Source organism: Rhopalosiphum padi, chromosome 2, assembly GCF_020882245.1.
Source record: "Rhopalosiphum padi isolate XX-2018 chromosome 2, ASM2088224v1, whole genome shotgun sequence".
In the NCBI taxonomy this organism is placed as follows: Eukaryota; Metazoa; Arthropoda; class Insecta; order Hemiptera; family Aphididae; genus Rhopalosiphum; species Rhopalosiphum padi.
This window is the reverse complement of record NC_083598.1, coordinates 47966649-47989058: the sequence shown is the minus strand read 5'-3', so window position 1 is coordinate 47989058 and position 22410 is coordinate 47966649. Positions and strand designations below refer to the sequence as shown.

Here is a 22410-nt window from a genome sequence, read left to right as displayed (position 1 = left end):
ACTTCGAATAAATATCAATAATTTACTCGTAAATTAGAAAACCATATTATATAATTTTTCTGTACGTTTCTTATGATCGTGGAACTACTAAACGATTGCACAATTTATAACAAAAGTTATATCAATAGATTCTTCAAGGCTTGAAGAGTGTTTATAGTGTTTATACTTTTGGTTAGATTAGGTTATCATTCAATACTAGTTGTTAAGAGAATATAAGATAGTTCATACATAAATTTAGTTTTAGTTCATTAAAATCTAATATTTTTTGTTAATTTAAATGATAACAATTTGTGTTAGATTTTATTAGTTTTTTTAATTAGTATAAACCAATTTAATATATACAATTTAAAAAATATACATATTAAAAAAAAACAAGTCTTAAAATAAAATACTTATGAACACAATGATTTAGTCACAAACATTAGTCTTATGATTTGCAATTATTATGACTTGCTTTCTTAATTTTGAACATATTTTTTTATAAATATACAATATACCAACGAATACAAATTTAACAATATTGGATTTGTTGGCTTTAAGCACATTCGATGAACCTGTCTTTATTTTTTGCGTTTACATAAAAAGACATGGCCAGAATTGTAGAAATTCATAAAATTATTCATTGTAATTAAAAATTTTCAGTGCTTGTATTTTATATTTCAACTGAAGTAAAATGGAAAATTATAGTTAGATAGATTAATTAATAATTTTAACCAGGAAGATTTTGGGTAATACAGATATAAGTGCATAAATAAATTCTACACCTTACTCGGCTTACTCACATATAAGATGTTTTTAAGCATATCCATTGAGTATTATTAATTTAAAAAAATATTTTTTTATTGAATATAATATATTTAAACATATTTTGCACAATTTTTTAAATTATTACTTTTTTGAATGATAACTTACATTTTTATATCATATAAGAAGTAGAATATTTTTCCGAGTATCTTAATAACAAACGAAAAAAAAAATTTCTAACAAGTAAGTAGTAGTTAATTAGTTATATATATTTTAAGTTTCAATGGACCAAGTAGAGTGGCACAGTCACCTGCTTCAAAATATGAAAATGTTTTTTGTCATTAAAAAAAAACACAACTTAAAAAAAAATAATGATGATAAATAGTATAATTTAAAACATTATTTTGAAATGATATCAAATTAGGTGTGTAAAAATAATATTAAAAAAAAATTAAAACTTCGAAGTAATGTGTGTAGTCACTTACCTGTAAATTAATCACTTTATATATTATAAAATATAAATTATAACTTATGTCTAACGTTATTATAGATGTGATAAATTTATATGTGCATAAAAGTATATTGCTGGTAGTTGTCACATAATTAAGTTAATTAGAAATACGGGTATTAAATCACATTGATAATAATAATAGCCAATATAAGTACCTAGTATAATAGTTATATATAAAAAACCTACTGTGTGTCACAAATCGTGTCTATCGAATATAAATAATACATCACTGTGAGACACGTGCGTTATGTCGGAAAAAATGGGGTTTATACGTCATGTATGTATATAGTTCATCGATTTAACTTCTAACAGTGTACCCACTTGGCAGCGACGGACAATCGTGTCAGCCAATAGAGCGCATACCAGAGTTGCTCAGAATTTTAGTGACCGTTAACAAAAATTATCGGAGTTTCCCGTGTCCGCGTGGTAAGAACTACTATGTTGACTGTACAGAGAAAAGCTAAAAGTGTTTTATAAATTCATAAATTGAAGTGTTATGATGTAACCATCATAACTCGTGAAAAAAAATAATATTCGATATAATAACCGCGTTATTATATTTTCACTTTAATTCGTTTCGTCTACTGCATTTATATGACAACGACAAGTCGATCGTTTCTGAAATGTCATTTTCTCGTGATTATTATGACTCCATAATCCGTCAAACCACAGTGTTTAACGTATATATGTCACACCATGGACGGTTAGGTTAAGTCACCGCAGATGGTTAAATTCACCCGCAATTCTCCTTGGCGAATCGCCGTCACAATTCTTCCGATATCGCTACGCGGGAGGAATATTTATGTACAGCGGCAGACGCGTTTTCCCCTCTGACGACGACGCTAAAGCTCTGGTTACCACGGCAACGGGATGAGCCGTTCCGCTGCCGCTACCGCGGTAGTCTTTGTGAGGAACGCGACGAAAACGTTATTTGCACCCCTAATTGGTGCCGACGCAATGAATAGTTTCAACAGTAGCTGTTGACGAGACGTGAGTCGAAGCGATATCGAATTTGAACTCCGTATAAAATATAATTAAAACAAACATACACTTATAAAATATAATATCATATGTGTTGATGTTTGCACGCAGTCGTGGTTTTTTTCACCACTCGTTCCTCACTATACGTTTATTTGGTTACGGTTGGAATGCGCGTGCTGCGTGATTTTATACGACTTCGTCGTCTGCGGAATGCTTTTTGACTGTAAGTCTTCGGTCGTTCGGTACACACACACACACACACACACACACACACACATGATACGAAAGAGAGAGAGAGAGTAAACGACTTGTATGTGTTGAGACCACACAGTTGTTCTAAAATTCCCGACAAACTAAAATACCTACTATGGTATAATATTATAATAATATGATACCTCCAAGGCTCCACAAATAATTAATCCTCTATCTCATTCTCTTTCTCTATCTATCTCTCTGTAGGTATAAATACCTTTAGTGGCTGTATAGTGTGTGTGTGTGTGTGTGTATAGTACTCGTGTGACATACGAAAATCAAATGACGCATTCGAGCGACAAAGGATCGAAATATGAAACGATAATCCTTAATCCACGTGTTAGTTTACGTAGTTTCCAGCGTAGTGTTGTAAACACAAATCAGTCCCTGAAATTTGTTTTGTTTAACTCGTTTAAGTTTTGGAAGTATTATTTATTCGAATATAATATATTTATATATAATAGTATTATACTTTTCAACGATTTAAACATTTTAAACTATTCTGCAAAGACTCACGTGGTAAGAACATCTTTTACTATCAAATTTGTTTTCACCTATAAACGTGTCCATAAAAAGTGTCATACATTTATCCATTTATGTACGTATTAAATATATACGTAGAAAATACTGAAAAGTATTTAAATACTAGTTTTGCAATTCATAATAGTCGTATATATAATTTTAAGAAAAAGATATTTTAAATTTTCGAATATAAACTCGTTTAGGCAATTAAGTTATATTTTAAGTCTTTATAAATTATAGTTTTTATTTTAAAATCCAAGTGTTAAAATTATGAATTCTAAATAATATTAATAAAACTGAACTTTAAGTTTCTGTATAATGTATAATATAAATTATTATGTACAACCAATAAATAAACAGATGAGTAATTATTAAGCATGTTTGCTGTGATTGTGATAGATAATTTAAATTCCACGAATTAAAACAATTTATAATCACTAAATTAATTTTAGTTATTTTTCTGTATTATCTTTTAAATTAAGTTAAATATCCTACAACATGAAAACGACAATGTTAGATTGAATAAAATCATAAAAGATTATACCACCATAACATTAGACAATTGAGAAAAGTCCAACAGCTGTCAAAATATTTTCTTTTTACAATAATAATTACCATAACAAATGAATACGTCGTTACCAATAGATTTTCGCTTTATTTGTTTGTGCCAATTTTTTCGATTTAGACCTTGCCTGCCCGCTACCGTCGCTAGTCGTACTTATTATTCCAGTAACTACTGCACTATGGTTAATAAAACGAAATATTTAGAGCATCTGGAAGCGGACCAATTATTTTTTTACTGCCGAGGAAAGAGATTGAAAAAAATAGCAACTAGTGGTAATAAATTATTATTAAGCAGTAGACGGATAAACTGACCGTAAATAAAGGCCTGTGTGGAAATTGGCGCCTTGTCTGAAAAAATTAAAAAACAAACAGGAATAATAATAACGAAAGGTCTATCTGGCAAAGATCCATCGGATCTCCAGATCGGAATATATTTTGGTTCTAAATGTGACGCAATTTTAAATACCCTATTAAAAATTAAATTAAAACTACTAACGTATGGCGTATATTCATCGATTTAAATATGAGTTTGGCATTAAACAACAATAATTAAGACTGTTTCTTGGTCAGTTACACTCAACGATATTGGAGTGAAATGTACCTTTATATTGTTGTCATTTTAGTTCGGTATGAAAGAGATTTCCGCTCAATTTGCTGACAAAAAAAAAAAACACCAAAATTAAAGCTTTACCTATAATGTTGAACGATATTCATCGTAATCAAAAGTGCATTGAAATATTTCATTTAAAAATTACGAAAATATTAGATACGTCATTAACATTGTTTTGTAACGAATTATATGGTGCCTTAATTTCAGAACAGTTAAATAATTTACTCGGTTTTCAGTTTTGAATACTTAATGTCCTAATGTGTTTATTTGTTTATGGAAATCTTTTGTGTTAATATACTTTCTACAGGTATTAATTACCTGTAGGTATTAATGCACATGTTTTTTTTCTATTAATATTATAATATGCGTATATCCTTTATTGTTTTTAATATTTAGTTGAATGGTTCCACTGATTGAATTATTTGTTGGTTGTCAAAATTGTTATAAATTAATAATAAATATCTTTAAATTAAAAAAGAATTAATAATAATTAAACTAATTTTGTTTAAAAATTCCCGTTTAGCCCTAATTGTTTTTGTTTTTCTCAATTATTTAGTAAAGTACTGGTAATTATTTACTTCTAACCCCCTAAAGTACCAACTAGATTAACTTTCCTACCAGAAAAGACAATTGAAATTGAAAATCGAATTATTTTTTCTACTATAAAAAGTGTCTATGAACACAAAAAAAACCACACATCAATGTAAAATCAATACATTTATCGCCCCGCTTAAAGAGTTTCGTTTTACTTGGCTTAGGTAATGGTTTAGTCTTGTGTGTTAAAAGTATTACACTTTACGTAGGTCGTATTTAGGGCGAAGAACGTATGTTAAAATTGAATAGGTCTAGTGTGTTTTTAAACCTAAAATTGATAATTATTTGTAAGACATGTACGCGTTACGGAATAATGAAATTTATATTTTTCGAATAAATTATAATGTAATATGTATATTAGATTCTGAGCATAGTTATAAGAGTATTAATTTTATAATAATGTGTTTTTTATTTTTGTGTCTAAAGCCATTTTTTCTACTAGAAAAAATTCTTTGATTTCAACTTAGATGAACATTTTTTGTTGCAAATTGAATGTAGTTAGTACTTTTGAGAGGTCAAAATTGAAAATGCTTTGTAGTTTTTATAAACTAAATATAAAACAAAATATGATAATTTGTTAAAAATGTAATATTTTTATTAAAATAGTTGTTTAGTAACTTTGGTTACTAAATGTTATGCAATCTTCACTAAGAAGCGTTTTTTATTTAGTTAAAATTTAACACAACTATTATAGTACTTACTCAATGACGAGGTACAATCAACTCCTATATAATATACTGTACAGCGGAGCGGTTACCTACTTTCCCCCTTTATCTTTTGCAATTGTCTCGAAAAATAATAGACATTTTTCAATTTTGACATGTCAATCGAGATTTTATACGATGTGCATCGATTATAATGAAGTGACAATAATAGCCACCCCGGCACAATGTTTAGTATTATTGTAGTCGGTTTGTACGTGAGTTACATACCAACATAATATATATATATATATAATAAAGTTGTATGTATTAATTTTTATTGTGCGTTTATTATATTATTATAATCCAAACAAGTCTGATATATAAAATGTTTACTCGTTACTAATATCTAGAGAAAGTCAAATAAATTATATGATTGTTCGCTTAATTTGACATGGTGTAACAATGTTTTATAATACAAATCCGGATGGCGATAAAACGGAATACAGGGTAACAATAATTATCCAGGGGGAAGAAGAAGACGTATAATATTATAAACGTTTGCATAAACGATCAGCCAAAGAGCATAAAAGCTATTATTCGTATTTAATAACTTTGACTGCGGAAAAAAACGATTAAATATTATCCGAAAGGAAAATAGTCTCTTTATATACAGTTTAACGTGAAATAATTTTCAAATAAACTTTAATATATTAGATATTATAATGCAATAAAAAAAAAACATGACTGCGCATTAATAGGAAATTACGTTAATGTACCTATATAGAATTTACTGTACGTACAACGTTCTCTGTAGTACAAATTTGTCTATATTATCTATATATTATACTGGAGTATATAAAAATTAAAAAAAAAAAAATCGTTAACATTTATTCTTGTAAATTTATTGAATTATATAACTAATGGCTGTAAGTATTATATTATTGGAATCTCGATCAGTAACATATATAATATAATATTTTAGTTGTCTGCAATAATTTATAGAATTAATTTATATTTTATTATTTATACTGTTTATAGAAATATTGAAATTGTAGAAGACATAAAACGCAAATGATATTTACGATGATTCGTACGAGTAAAATTAATTTATGTACTTTGAACAATCCGCATTTTTATACCATATTATTATATTATGTTATATAATGTATGTCTCTCTCGACGTGCATAATATGTGTGTACGTATCTACCTAGACGGCAATATCCAATTACTATTTTTGCCTTTTTTCTTCCGAAAACGGTATATGGCCTATATTATATACGCATAATACGTCGTCGGCACTCTTGCAGATGTGTCTGTACGTATATATTATGATAGGTATTCGTATGTCGGCGGCGGCCATCTCCTCTCGTGCATAACGACATTTTAATAATAATTTTCAAAGGTAAATTGCACACATTTGCATAGTAATGTTACCGTGGTGCGTGCGATCAATAAAACGTTGTGCATCGCTTCAAAGTTTTTCCTCGAACTTAAACATGGTCTCCTGCACGGATGGATCTTGTCGAATATATGACGTAAAGCATAATATGACAGAATACGTAACACGCGTAATCATAATATGCATAATTACAATTTGTACATGAGTTTTTTTTTTCTGTTATCAGCGTATAAAAACCTTTTCTGAAAACGGATAATCATATAGGTACTAGTTATATTACCTACTGTATTGTAATAATAATAATACTAGTAAAACAGTAATAATCAACAATTTCGAACCTTAATATTGACCGAAATCGTTGTTGTATTTACGCGATTTTAAAAATTTCGACAAACGGCAATCGTGAAATCCGTTTTTGAATTATACGCCATAATAATAATATAATAATATTGTTTAGATATGTTACTGGTACGTACACAGCTGTACATAATCATATATAGCCATATATAGGTATTGTGCCGACGGACGATTACCCAAGTCAAAACATTATTTACGTATTATTATAAGCAAATTACAAAACAAAATCGTAAACGGGGTTTTTTTATGATTGCCTACTACGATATAAATATATATATGTACATTATAAAATGTACAGTAGGTAATACTAAAACAAAACAAAATAAAATAGTAAAAACTTCTTATGTTTATTTAACATATGTCCGTATAGATATTATTCATTTGGCAGAAAAGACGAAATGAAAATGTTTTTCGACAAACGTATATTTTCTAAAATGTACGTGCTTTGGGTTTATTATTTAAAAGTATTATCTTGTCAACACGTTTGATGTCAAATATTTAATTAAAATTTTGTCAGCGTGTCATTGTGATAATTTATTATAACACTTCTAATTACACATTTAATATTCTTGAAAGTATCAGTAAGATTAAATTCAATGTTTAAATCAAGAGTCGGGGAGCGTTGTGTTTATAATTTTATAAATCATATCCTGATTTTCCTATAATATTCATAAATACATATTTATGTTATACTTATATTTAATGAATATTGTATAGGTATTGACTCTATATCATTTTGAGTTTGTATTCAAAAAAATATATTATATAAATTATTGTATATTATTATTATTAAAGTAACTTACTATATGTTTTATAAAAATAGTGATTTAATTAGTTAATAGTTCAATATTATTTATGCGTGTATATTAAAAGATATGATGAATATACTGTAATATATTTTTAAACTAATAATTAATATTAATCTATATTTTAGTGTACGACGGTTGTAAAGGAATATGTGTTTGTCTATCATTATTATAATAGGTACTCGTTATTACGTTTTTTCTTGATTAATATTATTATACGTTGTCTACAATCTGTTGTTGTCTTCGTCTATATTTATCCAAACTTACATTACAAATATGCATTATAATTTTCTCTAGCCTATTTACTTAATAAGTAAGTTACAACAATTATAACTGTTCTGTTATCTGAGACGTTAACTCAATGTTTTGACTCTTAGTACTAAATTATAGATCACCAACCAAACTTAAATTATGAGCTTATAGCTGGGAATTTTTTGAGTAGACAAATTTAAATAATTTAATAGTTTTTATTTACAACAAAATTAAACGTTTTTGTTTATTTTGTTAAATTATATAAGTACGACTTTAAAAAAAATATCTCATAAAAACACTTTAAAATAAACTTTAAACTGTAGGTATATTATATAAAAATAATATAGAACGGTGCAATGCGTGTACTACGATTAAATGTACATTATTATTAGTAAACTTTACAAACAGCCGAGTTAATTGGATAACTCAATTAATTAACTTAAAGTAAATACTCATATTTGCGTTAAACTTCTAGAGCGACCACTTGGATTCGTGGATGTTTCACCGAAATTAAACATGACGACGATTATAAATGTATAATAATATACATTAATATATAATATTCAAACGATATAGTACATCGTAAAGTTCATGTTATATACCTATACTATACTTGAATATTATATTATATTATGCCATAGTATACGAAGTATTACGTAGTTTACTACAGTTTAGTCGTGATCCATACAATAGTAATACATTTCGTGCGCATTCTGTAACACTTAAGTACCATACGAAGGCGTACAGAGTTTTATAAGGAAATCGAAATTTCTAATCAAAACTTAATAGTAAAATGTAATTATTTTAATTTTCTTTTCTTTTCGATTTTACAGTCACGTCACACAAACAGCATCTTGGTTACCGCCAGTAGAAGCGTGGCCCAAAGATCCTGGTGCCAAATCTTTGCCGTACGGCTGGGAGCAGGCGCTAGACGGCGATGGAAGACCTTATTTTATCAAGTGAGCATTACAACCCACGTACTATATTATTATAACGAAACATTTGTCCGTTGTTGGCCAAAGTTCCCGACTAGAATAATAATATATATGTTAGGTATATATAGCTCCGGAAGTTCGTACTATAAACGAAAAAGGTGATCCAATCGCAAACCCATCAAATGAACAAATGTAAACAATACTCATAAGCGAAAAAAAATATTACCTTTTTTAACAACCCACGAGCGTAAAAATAAATAACTGTCGACCTGTTATTACAAGCCGGATAGGTATCAAGTACGAAACAACCCTTTTCATTGGGCAGAATTTTTTGGAGTTAAACTGCATTGCATAATATCAGTCTCTTACTCCGCTGACCCTTCAGATATAATATAATATTGTAGTCGAGTCCCAGACTCTAAGTCTGTATTTTCCTTTTCATTTAGTACAGACTGATTATGGGCAGCAAATATCATGCTTCGTGTACGGTGAAGTTAAACATGCAATATTTTTTTTTAAATTATGTTTTAAAATCTCGTACGATTAAATACGATAAAAATTAATAACTCAGTCCCACGAAAAAATTTTTAGCTGGTCATACGGTCTTGATAATTACTGAACCGAATAAACCGAAACATGCAGCATCTTTTTAGTGACGGTTTTATTTAATAAGTATATATATAAAAACAAAATCTTTGTGTCTACTATACTGCCGTTTATGTGCAGTGATTGTCCCCATCTGTTTGAAGCGTATACAAAATAATATACACATTGTACATGATATATTAAATGAAAGCACATCGACAATAATGACAGTAATAAACTGCAATCAATCTGCTACAGCGTTCATGAATCATGAGTAGGTCGTTTGAACGGTTCGATAATAATTAGTGACCGGAATTTATCTTCCACCGAAAAGTCGACAGTGTAATTTTTTTCTTCTTCTAATATCTATTTATATTATTATTAGATACAGTATAAAATAAAAATCGTTACGGAATAATTGCTGCGCATCGAACGCGTTAACTTTACGTATATAAACTATAAATATCGTCGAAAACAATGTAATACGCTTTGCTCGATATATTATTATTTATCATCATATTATATTATAATATGTAGATATATATGGTATCGCTGTCCTAAATTATTACGAGGTCGTGCCCTAATAAAATCAATAAAAAGTACACGTATAAAAAAAAAACAATTTTTCACTGAGAAAAAAAATAGTTACGATCGTATCGTATTTTAATTTTTTTTTCATAAATAATCATATCTTATTAGTTTTTTTTTTACAATTGTATGTAGTATATTTATTCGTAGTACAAAAGTAGTATAGAACTTTGTTGTTAAAATATTTATAATGTATATGATATCAATATCTAAAGTTTTAACCAATATATTACTTAATTAATTCTATTATAATGTAAAAATTAAAAACCATAATTAATAACAATTAACTACAATACATTAAAAATGTATTGATCATAAATAATTATTCGATGATTATATTATATTTTTATGTTATATCAATAATAATAAACATAATAATAGATCATTTTATTCAAATATACGATAGTATAACCAAAAAAATTATTTATAAGTACTAGAATTTTGTGCCACATGTTTATTATATTATCATTTTTTCATAAACATACAATTTATTTTTCTAACATTTATTTATTTATTTATTTTTATATATAATATTATACTTAAGTATCGATACGTAAGTATACTTAATTTGCAATTTAAATAATAATTTTTCTCAGCTGTTTTTTTAGAATTATTTGCATACAGTTTAAGATACTTTGAGATACATAATTTTAAATGTAATTTAATAATAACATTATTTTAATATTTCAAAAAATTACTAAAATTTATAAAAACTATACACCGTACAGACTATTTTTCAAAGTGAAAATGAAAAATAAACTCACCGTTAATATTTATCCACGCAATGGTTGATAGGCAGAGAAATAATTTGTGAACATTAACACATTTGTCTTACTAATATTCAGGTCAGGTGGTGTTTGCGGAGGTGTTTATTCGTCAAGTCGATATATCACGTTCTAAATATTCATACCCGACGGTCCGACATGTTTCCCAACGTTAATTGATATAAATCTTTGCAGATTTATAAATTCAGTCAGTAACAATAAATCTAATTTTCAAAAGTATAAATAGATACTTGGGCCTAATACGGATAAATTTCCGCGTTCTATTTATTCCGAGGGCTTGTAAAATAATATGCATAATAATATTACAGTGCAACTATTTTAGAATGAGCACATAATAACATAATGTGCCCAAAATCATAATAAACGCCGTGGAGTTATATTCAATTATGACCAAGACTCCGTATTAAACGTATTATACACATAGGTAAGTCATATTCAAATGATTACCGTACATTCCTCGAAAAACTCGAGATTGAAAACTCCATGTAATGAAATAAAATACGTGATTTATGGGAAATCTACACGTGCAGAATTCATGTTATTATCGTTACACTATATTATTATACACTTGTAATCGTTTTCCAGATATCTTGTGTAATCCGTTTAAAAGCCAATTCAATCGAAGGTATGAAATTGTTTTAATGTAATTGTCCGAGTGATGGACTAATAGAAATAACAGTAAACATAGCACTATAGCATTAACAACAACTGTTAATTTAGTCGTTTCCTTTCAATCGTGTAGCAAATTTGTTATGTTCCCAATGCCATGATGTCGTTGAATTGTCTATCTAACGCGCCTTCTTTACGTGTACATCCATATAATATAATATTATTGTCATTGTGTTTATACGTTATGTATACTAATATTTTAACATATTATAACAAAAAGTGAGTGTGCGTGTTTTTCTATAACTAAATGTGTACATGTATATTTATTAATTGTGTACCCGATGTGAGAATTGTCTACCAAGTCTGATACGTATACGTATTATGCGTACTAAATATGTAGGGTCATGTAACAAAAATAGTAAATAATTTAAAACTTTTTTTTATTTTTATTTGCTATTATAAATATTATTATGCTACAATTACTTATTATTTAAGTAATTTTAGAAGATTTTTAGTCAATCACCTTTAAACGTATATGGGAAAAATAGTTGACTGTTAATTTAAACAGAAGCATAAATACAATTTACAATTCGTTTAAAACGAGTTTTTAATGAAATTTATTGCATATATTTGAGCTTTTTTTAAACTAAAGTCAGTAAGTATATAAAATGTGAAGTGACATCATTTGATTTTTCTCTATTCATTTACCCATTATAAATATTTCTCTTAAAATATTATATTTTTTGTACCTAGTAAAGCATATTATTATAAAAAATTTTTAGTAATGTGAAAAAAAAAATAGTAAACAACGATTTGTTGAAAGAATTTAATATTCTCTTTTATTCATCACTTTTTGTCTGTATTTAGTCGTTGAAGTCTGTTTTAATTGAACTCAGTTTGTGGATTCTCGTGAAATCGCTTATGAATTCTTATGAAATTAAAATTGCATAATTAGAAACACGCAATGTAAAATTAACCTATATAATATGTATAATGTATATAGTATGAAAGACAAACAATAAAGCGTAAATATAATATTTTACCCTCGTACTGTTGAATGGATTAAAGTGCTATTTATTCATCAAAGGTCAAAGTAATTTTTTTTACTTGACGAGTTTACTGACATATATCATCCATTACCTTCAAATAATATTTATGCGAAATATAAATACAATTATACTGTTATCGAATCATATTTTATTGTTTCCATCTAAGGGTAATATTATTCTGAGTGATAATAACAACCAAATATATTAGTAATACATTATGCTAAATTGTAAAAATATATATAATATATAACTATTTAAGTATATATTGTGTTGCTATGTTTTACTAATCATTTTAAATCATGATGTGTATTGTGTATATATTTAATATATTAACGAGTAACGATAACGTTCTATTAGGTAACTATAGTCTCTTCAACTATTGTAAATAATGCAAAAACACACACCTAATAATCTATTAAGTGATTTTTTTACTGGTAAAACATATATATATATATATATATATATTATTCATCTATTATGTTTATAGGATAGCGTTTAAAGTGAAATAACCCGTTAGATGTTTAATGTTTCTTGTCCACATTGTTGAACAAGCACAATACTGCATTTTGTACAAACACGAAACAATAACCCTGAACCATCTCATAATATAATATATATAATATACTTATAGAGCTTGTTTACTTAAACGTTACAAAGTAATGTATTATTCAACGTTTACGTAAATGAGATATTGAAATAAACTAGAATTTCTAATCATAATAATATTATTACACTATACAATAGTGATGATGCAAACTGATCGGTAGCCAATTTTGAAACACAGAAATCTGCGAAAACGTTGAAACTATATTCACCGGGTGACCAACCAAGTTCCGGAATATTTTACAAAGTCATTGAAATATAGACAAAGCTCGTTTAGTAATAATGTGCTAAGGGTGCATTAAATTAGGTCCATTTCCGTACATGCGCCTACATTAACGTTGTATATAAATAGTTGTGTAACGTATATAGACAATGAATTATGCAATAGTGTTCAAACCTACATTTAAGTTTAAAACAAATCTTCTACAACACTACGGATTGTGTTATAGCTTATAATGTAGGTAGTGTAAAAAATCGTTGTATATTTTAATACACGATTACCTTTATTCAATTTATTACATCATTACTTGAATCTCAATTAAATCTTTATATTTTTGATTTCATGTGAGTATTTAAAATTTAAAAAAAGGTCTTGCCAAAAATATCGTAGTGAACCATGATTCGTGTTCATACTGATCTCAATACTCCATATTATCTTTCAACTACACTAGTGATTAAATGTTTTAATCATATTTATTTATTTAAATCATTATAGTGTTTTATAGTCTTTATAGTATTTTTTAATATAATGTTTATAGTAGATGCGACGGTGACAATAAAGATATTTCAAAATATTAATATAAAACATCGATGACAATGGCATATAATTTTTTTTTTATCTTTTCTCAATTTGATGCTTCAATAACAGGTCAATTTTACTGTTGTAAAAAAAAACAACAACAAACCAGTATTGATTATATGTAACGGGTGCTATGTATGTATATTGCCCGTATAATGTATATTGTACATATTAATATTATCGGCTGGTACAAACACCATTCACCAGACAACAAATCTTGTGTGTATATTGTATTGTATGTTTTTACTCGTATAGAAAACTGCCTATTCGACTATTGTATTCATACATCAATGAATCAATTAGTTGTACTAAAATAATTCTCATTTCTTCTACATATAGCGCTTTATTATACAGGCAATGTTTTCTGATTTAATTAATTAACTTTTGATAGCCTACTGCGAAATAAAAATATATAATATACATAAATTATTAAATATTTTTATCGTTTGATATCTTTATTATAATTTATATTTGTTGTATACTTGTCATTATATTATACTGACGCGTGAGGTGATGGACAATCAAGCTGTTCGCCTCCCCTTCCGCCTTATGCCCTTAACTGAACTCTACTATATAATATGATTCGTATAATAATAATATAAAAAAAAGTACAAATTATATATTTTTTGTTCAGAGGGAGGGGTGTACATAATATAAATAAGCAAAAAAAAAAAAAAAAACGAAAAAAATAATTTACTACACGACCGTTAAGTGATTGCAGGAGTATTTTTAATGAATTTATTAAATGTCAATAAGCCCCATGTGGAATTAAATATGATAAATTTTAATTTAGTTTTTTATTAAAATGACTATAGGAAAAATTGACCTAAGAAGTTCGCTGACATTATTTTATTTCAATCCATTATGATTTTTATATTTGCAACAAAAATGATTCACTATTTATAAAAATATGTATTTTTCGTTCATATATTATAATAATAGGTATACTTTTAGTTTTTGATTCATAACCATGTATGTATAGAGGTCATCATATAATAGGAAATGAAGCGCTCTTCCTACGTAACATTAAATTATAAACGAAATTTTATATAATTTTTTTTTAATTCACAATAATAAAATTATTATTTTCGTGTATTATTTTATAGCTGATTTTATTTAGCGTCTTATAATTACCTACATTACGCATAATAAACTGGTTTTACAATCATAAATAATATTTGTGCGACCTATTCAAATAAAAATAAAACACAAGTTTTATTATTATCAGGTTTATATGATATATTATTATATTATTATATGTTTAGTAACCGCTGCCGATGCTGTTGGACTATTATTTAAAAAGGGGTCAAGTGAGTCAGGACTCACGACACATATATATGCGTGTCGTTTGATTACTTAAACTTTGCTATAATATTAAATAGGTATTGGTTATATATAGACGTATATAGGTAGTCATAGGTACATACTACATATAATTGTTTCAAACCGAGTAGAACCGATTGATAAAAATCAAATTATCGTAATTACTTTGCCATTATCCCATGAATTCCAGTGCTCAGATAAATAGATTATATTTATATTATTATTGTCAATGTTGTCGTCGTTATTAATTCACCAATATTGTAACCGCAGACGAATAATATATCGGTCCAGATTACTCGTGCCACCCGCATATATAATGCATATTTTTATTGAAACGACGGCGACGTGACACACTCGGCGTTATAACGATAATACATTATCGTGCATAATGCACATTGCCGGGTATGAGTGGAGGTGTGACATGTACAGGCTTTTACGATTTTTGCCAGCCTGAAAAAGTTACGATCCTCATTAAATAATAATAAAAAAAAAAATCAAATGTAAAATTACATACCTAGCTAGGTGTACGAGTATAATATCGATTCGTATTTCGCCCGTGACGGCGAGCCGTTATACACACTATACGTATATAATGGACCATAAGGGTTATTGTTTTTGTGGCCAAACTTTATTTTTCATCCTAGTTGAATTGGAATTTCCATACGTAAATTTATGAAAAAAAATGAGTTGACGAGTGTCGAGTAAAAAAAATCGGCTTATTCTGACATGTTATATTATAGTTTTATTAAAATACATCATAACATCAAATATAACAGTCTTATATACACATTACACATACACCTGAATATTTGTTTTTTATACGTATAGGTAATAATATTATCACACGCCTTATACCTTCTAAAAATTGTCGCAGGCTGAGAGATTAGATGAGTCGGCATAGCATCCCTTCAACTCACCGTCCTCGGAAGTCATCGTTTGTAAGTTTTTTGGCCAACAACTGGCGCTATAAGACGGAACTCGTGGTCTAAGGTTTTCTCCAAAAACGTCAAACGGTTTATAAAAGAGTAATAATTTCTGTACAGTTGAAAGCAAATATCGAAATATACCGAATTTATTGTTGTGTAATAACATTGTCTTTTGGCCTATAGCTTGGAAATCGGAATGGCTGAAAATATGTCAATAAATTTGAGCCGAGTGCGGCGATATCTTTTTTGTTTCATAAATAGCCTGTTTCGGGTAGAATGACGGCTTGGTTTCAAAACTTGCTAACCCGCGGAGAAAAATGAAACACATAAAAACATACGATAGTACTCGAGAGGAAAATATGTTCAGAGCATTTTAACTAAGACTAATGCGAAAGAACCACCCCCCAGTTTTCCGTGGCAATAAATACCTATAGCGTATCTCACCTAGTTAAACGGTTTATTAATTTACGATTTAAGTGCTCTACTGTATGTCACATCATTTAAACATTTATACTATTTTGGGTGTGTCCAACATAAGAATTCTACGCCTCCCGTAGCACTTTGTAAAAATTAAAGCTAATATATTTTAGTCGAACCTTTGCGCATGAACCCGCGCGCTTTAATCAGTTTTAATGATCGCGTATCGAATCGTTCAGCGTTATTTTTCAATTTTTTTTCTCCCCTCTTCTTCTCCCCCACAAATCACCCCCTTCTTAATATTTTCCAAAGTCGTAAACTATCGATTATAGTTTGGCCGTCGTCGTGGCACGGTGTATATTATACGCACCAAAGGATATCATAATAATGTATTTTATTATTATATATTATGTATAATAATATAACATCATTTATATATATATATATATATATAATATACCTAATAATAATATAGTCGACCGTAAAAAATGAGAGAGAAAAAGCATCACGCTCTCCAAACTTTCGTCGCCCTCTTTTCATCCCCTGCCGATGCATGTAATATGTATATATGTATATCCATGGCGTCACACATATATGATGTATTTATAATTTATATATAATATACATATACGCGCACACATATATAGAGCTTCATAGTCGTTCATTAATTTCTTACGACAGTCAACGGCAGCTATACAATATTATTATATAGTCGCATCATGTGTATGTATACGCCGCGTGTATATTATATATTATATACGGTGCGCCTCCCGTAATCAAACATTCATGATGCCACGTGCAGCTGGGCACATTTTTCCGTCCACTTTGTCACAGCACCGTATAGGTACGAGCGGGGTTTTTTTTTTTTTTTTTTTAATGAGTTCTGTTTTGCTCTTTCACTCTCTCACCTACACTTACAACACACACGAGCGCGCGCACTCTCTGTTTGTCTCTCTCCGCAGGTTCGGTCCTTATGTGTGCGCGTAAATTATTATACGAAAACAACCGTCATAATCTATAAAGAAACGAGCGTGGTGGACCCGCGTACAAACTGTAAGGGACTATACGGTAAACCGGGAACGGTTTAATTTAAATTTGGAAACGGAAGTTATTCAAAAAAAAATAAAGGCACCGCCTGAATATCATATTTTTTTTATTTTTTTTTTTTTAAATTTACTCGTGTATTTATATACACTTTTGTAAAGGGACGAATCTTTTGCGGTGCGCATACTGCACGTATATTATGTATTTTAGTATTTATGTATATCAAACAGACGCGAGTATGCAAAATGTATTATAAAATGTACACTCCGACACTAATTATACTGCTTTGGTGCGCGTGGATTTATGCGTGTTAAACAAAATGACATTTAACGGTAATCGGGGATTTGCGTATGACAGGAAACCAGGACACCGGAATGGTCGTATTTATATTGTCGAAAAACGATTGATAAAAACTTCACAATAATAATTTTAAGAATGGTTAATTTTATTATATGGGTGGTACATATTCTCGCTTGTGGAAGTCCTGCATGTGCGGTCTGTACGCGTGGTAAACTTTTTACACACTGTCACGCACTATTATGTAGGTACATAATAATACTATACAAATAAACACTCATTATCTCAAAATGTATGCAACTATTAACTTAAAATAATATGTAGAAATAATTAGCTAGACGTACTAAATTCAATTTTGATACATCCATAATTTACAAAAAAATATTCATTTTCGGAATATGAAATAATTGTCACTAAAAAAATTAAAAATCTTAAATAATTGTATTTATAAAAATTATACTATAATTATTCTTCTAAAATGTTATTCTGTAATGAATTAAATTTTACAAAAAAATTATTTTCACTAACGTTAATTCTTTTGAGATACCTAATAATATGAGTGTTTACTGTTAAAAGAATCTCCCAGCATATGATTTATTTTTCGATTCATCGACGTTTTCTGGAGGGAATAATAATTCATTTCGACTTTTCAAAGTATTTGAGTTATTGATGTTCCACTGCACTTGCACTGCTATAGTAATAGCATTATACAGGTACCACGAATTAAGATATGCAGATAATGCATTTTACCATGATAGGTATTGTATTTATTGTACTGTAGGTACTATTCGACCACATTTAATGTTTACTCGCATAATATTATGAAGTTTCGGATCGGGTTAAATTTCCTATTAATTTATTAATTATAATTTCCAATTAATTAATTAATTAATTTTCTACGACAAGTAAATTTGATCACTATAATATACTATTTATAAATTGTCACAAACCATTTTCATTTGGGGATTAAGTATTATTTATGTTTTAATTACCGTATATTGAACATTTAAATTTTATTAATGACATAAAACTCGCAAGATAACGTATCAATAAGCAGAAAATACCATAATACATACTATTCAGAGGTGTTAATGATTACATGTTGACCATATTGACAACATTACGATACATATATTAAAATAAGTGCGCAGGTCACAAACTCAGTCGGAAAAAAACAGATAAAAGTCAAAATACAAGGATAATAATGTACACGAAACTGCGGAAGTCCGTTGATACATATATATAATAATATTATGATGTGTGTTAATACAAATATTAATAATATAATTATTATGCCATCGTATGTATATGGAGAGGCGCAATTTTCATTATTAATACATTATTGTCGCATATACGCGAACGTAGTATATATGAATTGGGGAACCGGCTTTTAAGTATATTTAAATGAAAAAAAAAAAAAAAAACAATGGTGATCCGACAAATAATTGTATCTCTCGTTCGTGAGCTACCCACGCATCGGTTACCACCGTCGGGATTTCAACTGTTTTGGTTTTTGTTCGTTAAATATTTACAATGGTATCCATACAATGTTCTTATGATGTGTATTCGTATATAATACAACGGTTATAATTGTATTAACAAAAACTGGGTCGTCCGCCGACAGTAGGTAGGTACATACCTAATATTATGCTGAGTGTACCACGCGTACACGCGTTACCGCTGCGGTGTATTGTGTGCGTATATTTTTACAGCACAATTCAAATGGTATGTTATAATATGTATAATATTTTGAAAGGCGCTTTAAAACGAATTTTTATAGTTTTACATACATTTGCAGTGTAAAAGAGATTGTTATTCATCCAGTCATAATTTAAATCGTACATTTAAACATCAACCGCGAATTTATAAACTATAAATGTACATATATATATACTCGTATGTATGTGTATATTATATTTTAAATATTATTATTGTTATTTAAACTTTGTAACAAAACAATTAGACTTATTACTTAGATTCTATAATATCATAATAATAAATATAAATACTTAGCATCACCGGTATATGTATAGTAGAAAATATAGTTATGTTTTACATTTTTAATTATAAAACTTTATGCCGTAATACAAAAAGATTTCCAAGAGTATAAATACTCATTGTACTGTGCTTTTAACTTAAGTAATATAAAATAAGAAAAACTTTACGGAAAGACTTTATTTTATTTTATTTTTTTGTGAAAAGTTTGACGCGTAAATATAACGCTTCAACCGGAATCTTTCAAATGTATCAATTTAAATAATAACAATTTATTTTTATTAATAATCTATTGAAGCTTTTTTTTTACAAATATAATTTTAAAATATTATCTTCAGCCAATCTGAAATATAAAAGAAACTTACATTTTGAAAATTTTGAACTTTGAGAAATGGAGACCTTGTATACTTTTTCAAGCTAAATTCGACAAAGCGTGGTTAACTTTAAGAACCTGAAAGTTTTACACAGCCGATCGCCAGTAAACGAGTTTTGGTTGGTAAAAGTATCTCTCTTTTTCTTAACAATATTCCTTGTGTATGGTTCGTGGAAATCAAATGCGATTTCCTTTCGACCTAGTTTTCTATTAAATAAAACTTCAAATCATACGTTTAGTTATAAACGGTTTCATTACTTGTAGGTAGTAACTATGTTTCTTTTTTTCGACTAATCTTCAAAATAAGTCGTGTAAAAACATATCACTGTATGTTTAAAAGTACCTTTTATATACGTATATAATATATTTGTTTAATGGAAAAGATTTCATTGCCGTTTTCTAGTTAATACGATCAAGCACTCCAATCGATTAAAAACTGTTTTGTGTAAATAGATTTAATTCCTTAAATCATCCTTTCTTGCCAGTCAAAAAAGCATAATATAGTATACAAGTTACAAGTACGTATGTAATTTACTAATATGTATACTTAATATCTAAGTTTTTAATTTTTTATAACTACAGTATTGTACCAAAATATATACAATGCACCTAAACAATGATATAAAAATAACATAAATGATATGTATAAAAACGTTTATGAGACGAATATAAACTAAATAATTTTTATTTTTATTAACAGTAATAGTAAAATAAAAATTAATACTATTTAACTATTAACGAATGCGACTGTCGTTGTGCTCAGACAATTTTCGCAAACATAAAATCCTAATATATTAATATTAATTGTATAGTTTTAAAATTATCGTATAGCCAGCACACCTTTAAGGCTTTAAACTTATCACCATATATACCAATATCCTTCATACATAAAGTTTGATAATTCAAAATATATTCGTTCAAATTTAAATTTATATTTTACATAATATATCAGTCATTAAAATTAAATAATATCAATTAAAAACTTAAAGTAAAAAAAGATTTCTCATTTGAAAAAAATAAGTTTATATCAACACAAAACATTTCTTAGAATGCAAAATATATCCAAGTATTTGAAAGTCTAAATCTAAACACTAGAGTATATTTAAAAATTACAAAAATAATACATAATATATATAATATGTAGATACCTTTAAAATAAAAAAAATGGAAATGAGCATGCTGGTTATATCAACTTGAATGTTATAAATGTTTTTTATATCACCTATATATAAATTTTTCATTAATATATATAATTATTTTACATAAAAGCCGATAAGAAAACTCTATTACCTACATAATATTACAGAATTAACTATGGTTAACAATAATTATATTTAACATAATATTAATTTAAAAGGGCTAAACTTAAAAAATGATTTTTAAATACCTATACATAATGTTGTAAATAGGTAATTTTAAATTGACTGAATACATAATTTTCTTTATTATAATATATTATTATGTTGACTTAAAACTTCGGTTTGTAACAAAAAATTCACCAATCGAATGACTTATAATAAATGTAGGTAAATAAATAATAAATTCAATTAAAGTTTTTAATTAAATATATTTATATAAAATATACATATGTACAATATCAATATAAATCGATTTTATTATAGGTAGGAATTAGTTATAGTATAACTACTTATTTATAATATATTATTATTATTTACAACATTCTATTATTGATATCATTAGTTTATGATGTTTAACCATATACTGTTTACAGTAAAAGCGACACATGAAACATGTTTTCTACGGAAATTAGTTTAGTTAATAGTTATTGTAGTTTAATGAACGACAAAGGATCGAGAATTTTCGTACATAAACGAATGAAACTAC

At 27.7% G+C, this 22410-nt stretch overlaps 1 protein-coding gene across 4 annotated transcripts in view; it reads left to right on the top strand.

The window, feature by feature from the left end:
* LOC132919193 (FERM and PDZ domain-containing protein 4) overlaps positions 1-22410 on the top strand; it is a 92857-nt gene that overhangs the window by 35586 nt on the left and 34861 nt on the right. For 2 of the 4 annotated variants that reach the window (XM_060980575.1, XM_060980576.1), the window contains exons 2-3: positions 9071-9196; positions 11716-11755. In XM_060980575.1, the coding sequence (XP_060836558.1) occupies positions 9175-9196; positions 11716-11755 (62 nt within the window). In that variant the 5' untranslated portion in view covers positions 9071-9174. The remainder of the gene's footprint in view (positions 1-9070; positions 9197-11715; positions 11756-22410) is intronic. The other 2 variants (XM_060980573.1, XM_060980574.1) reach the window with 1 other exon arrangement.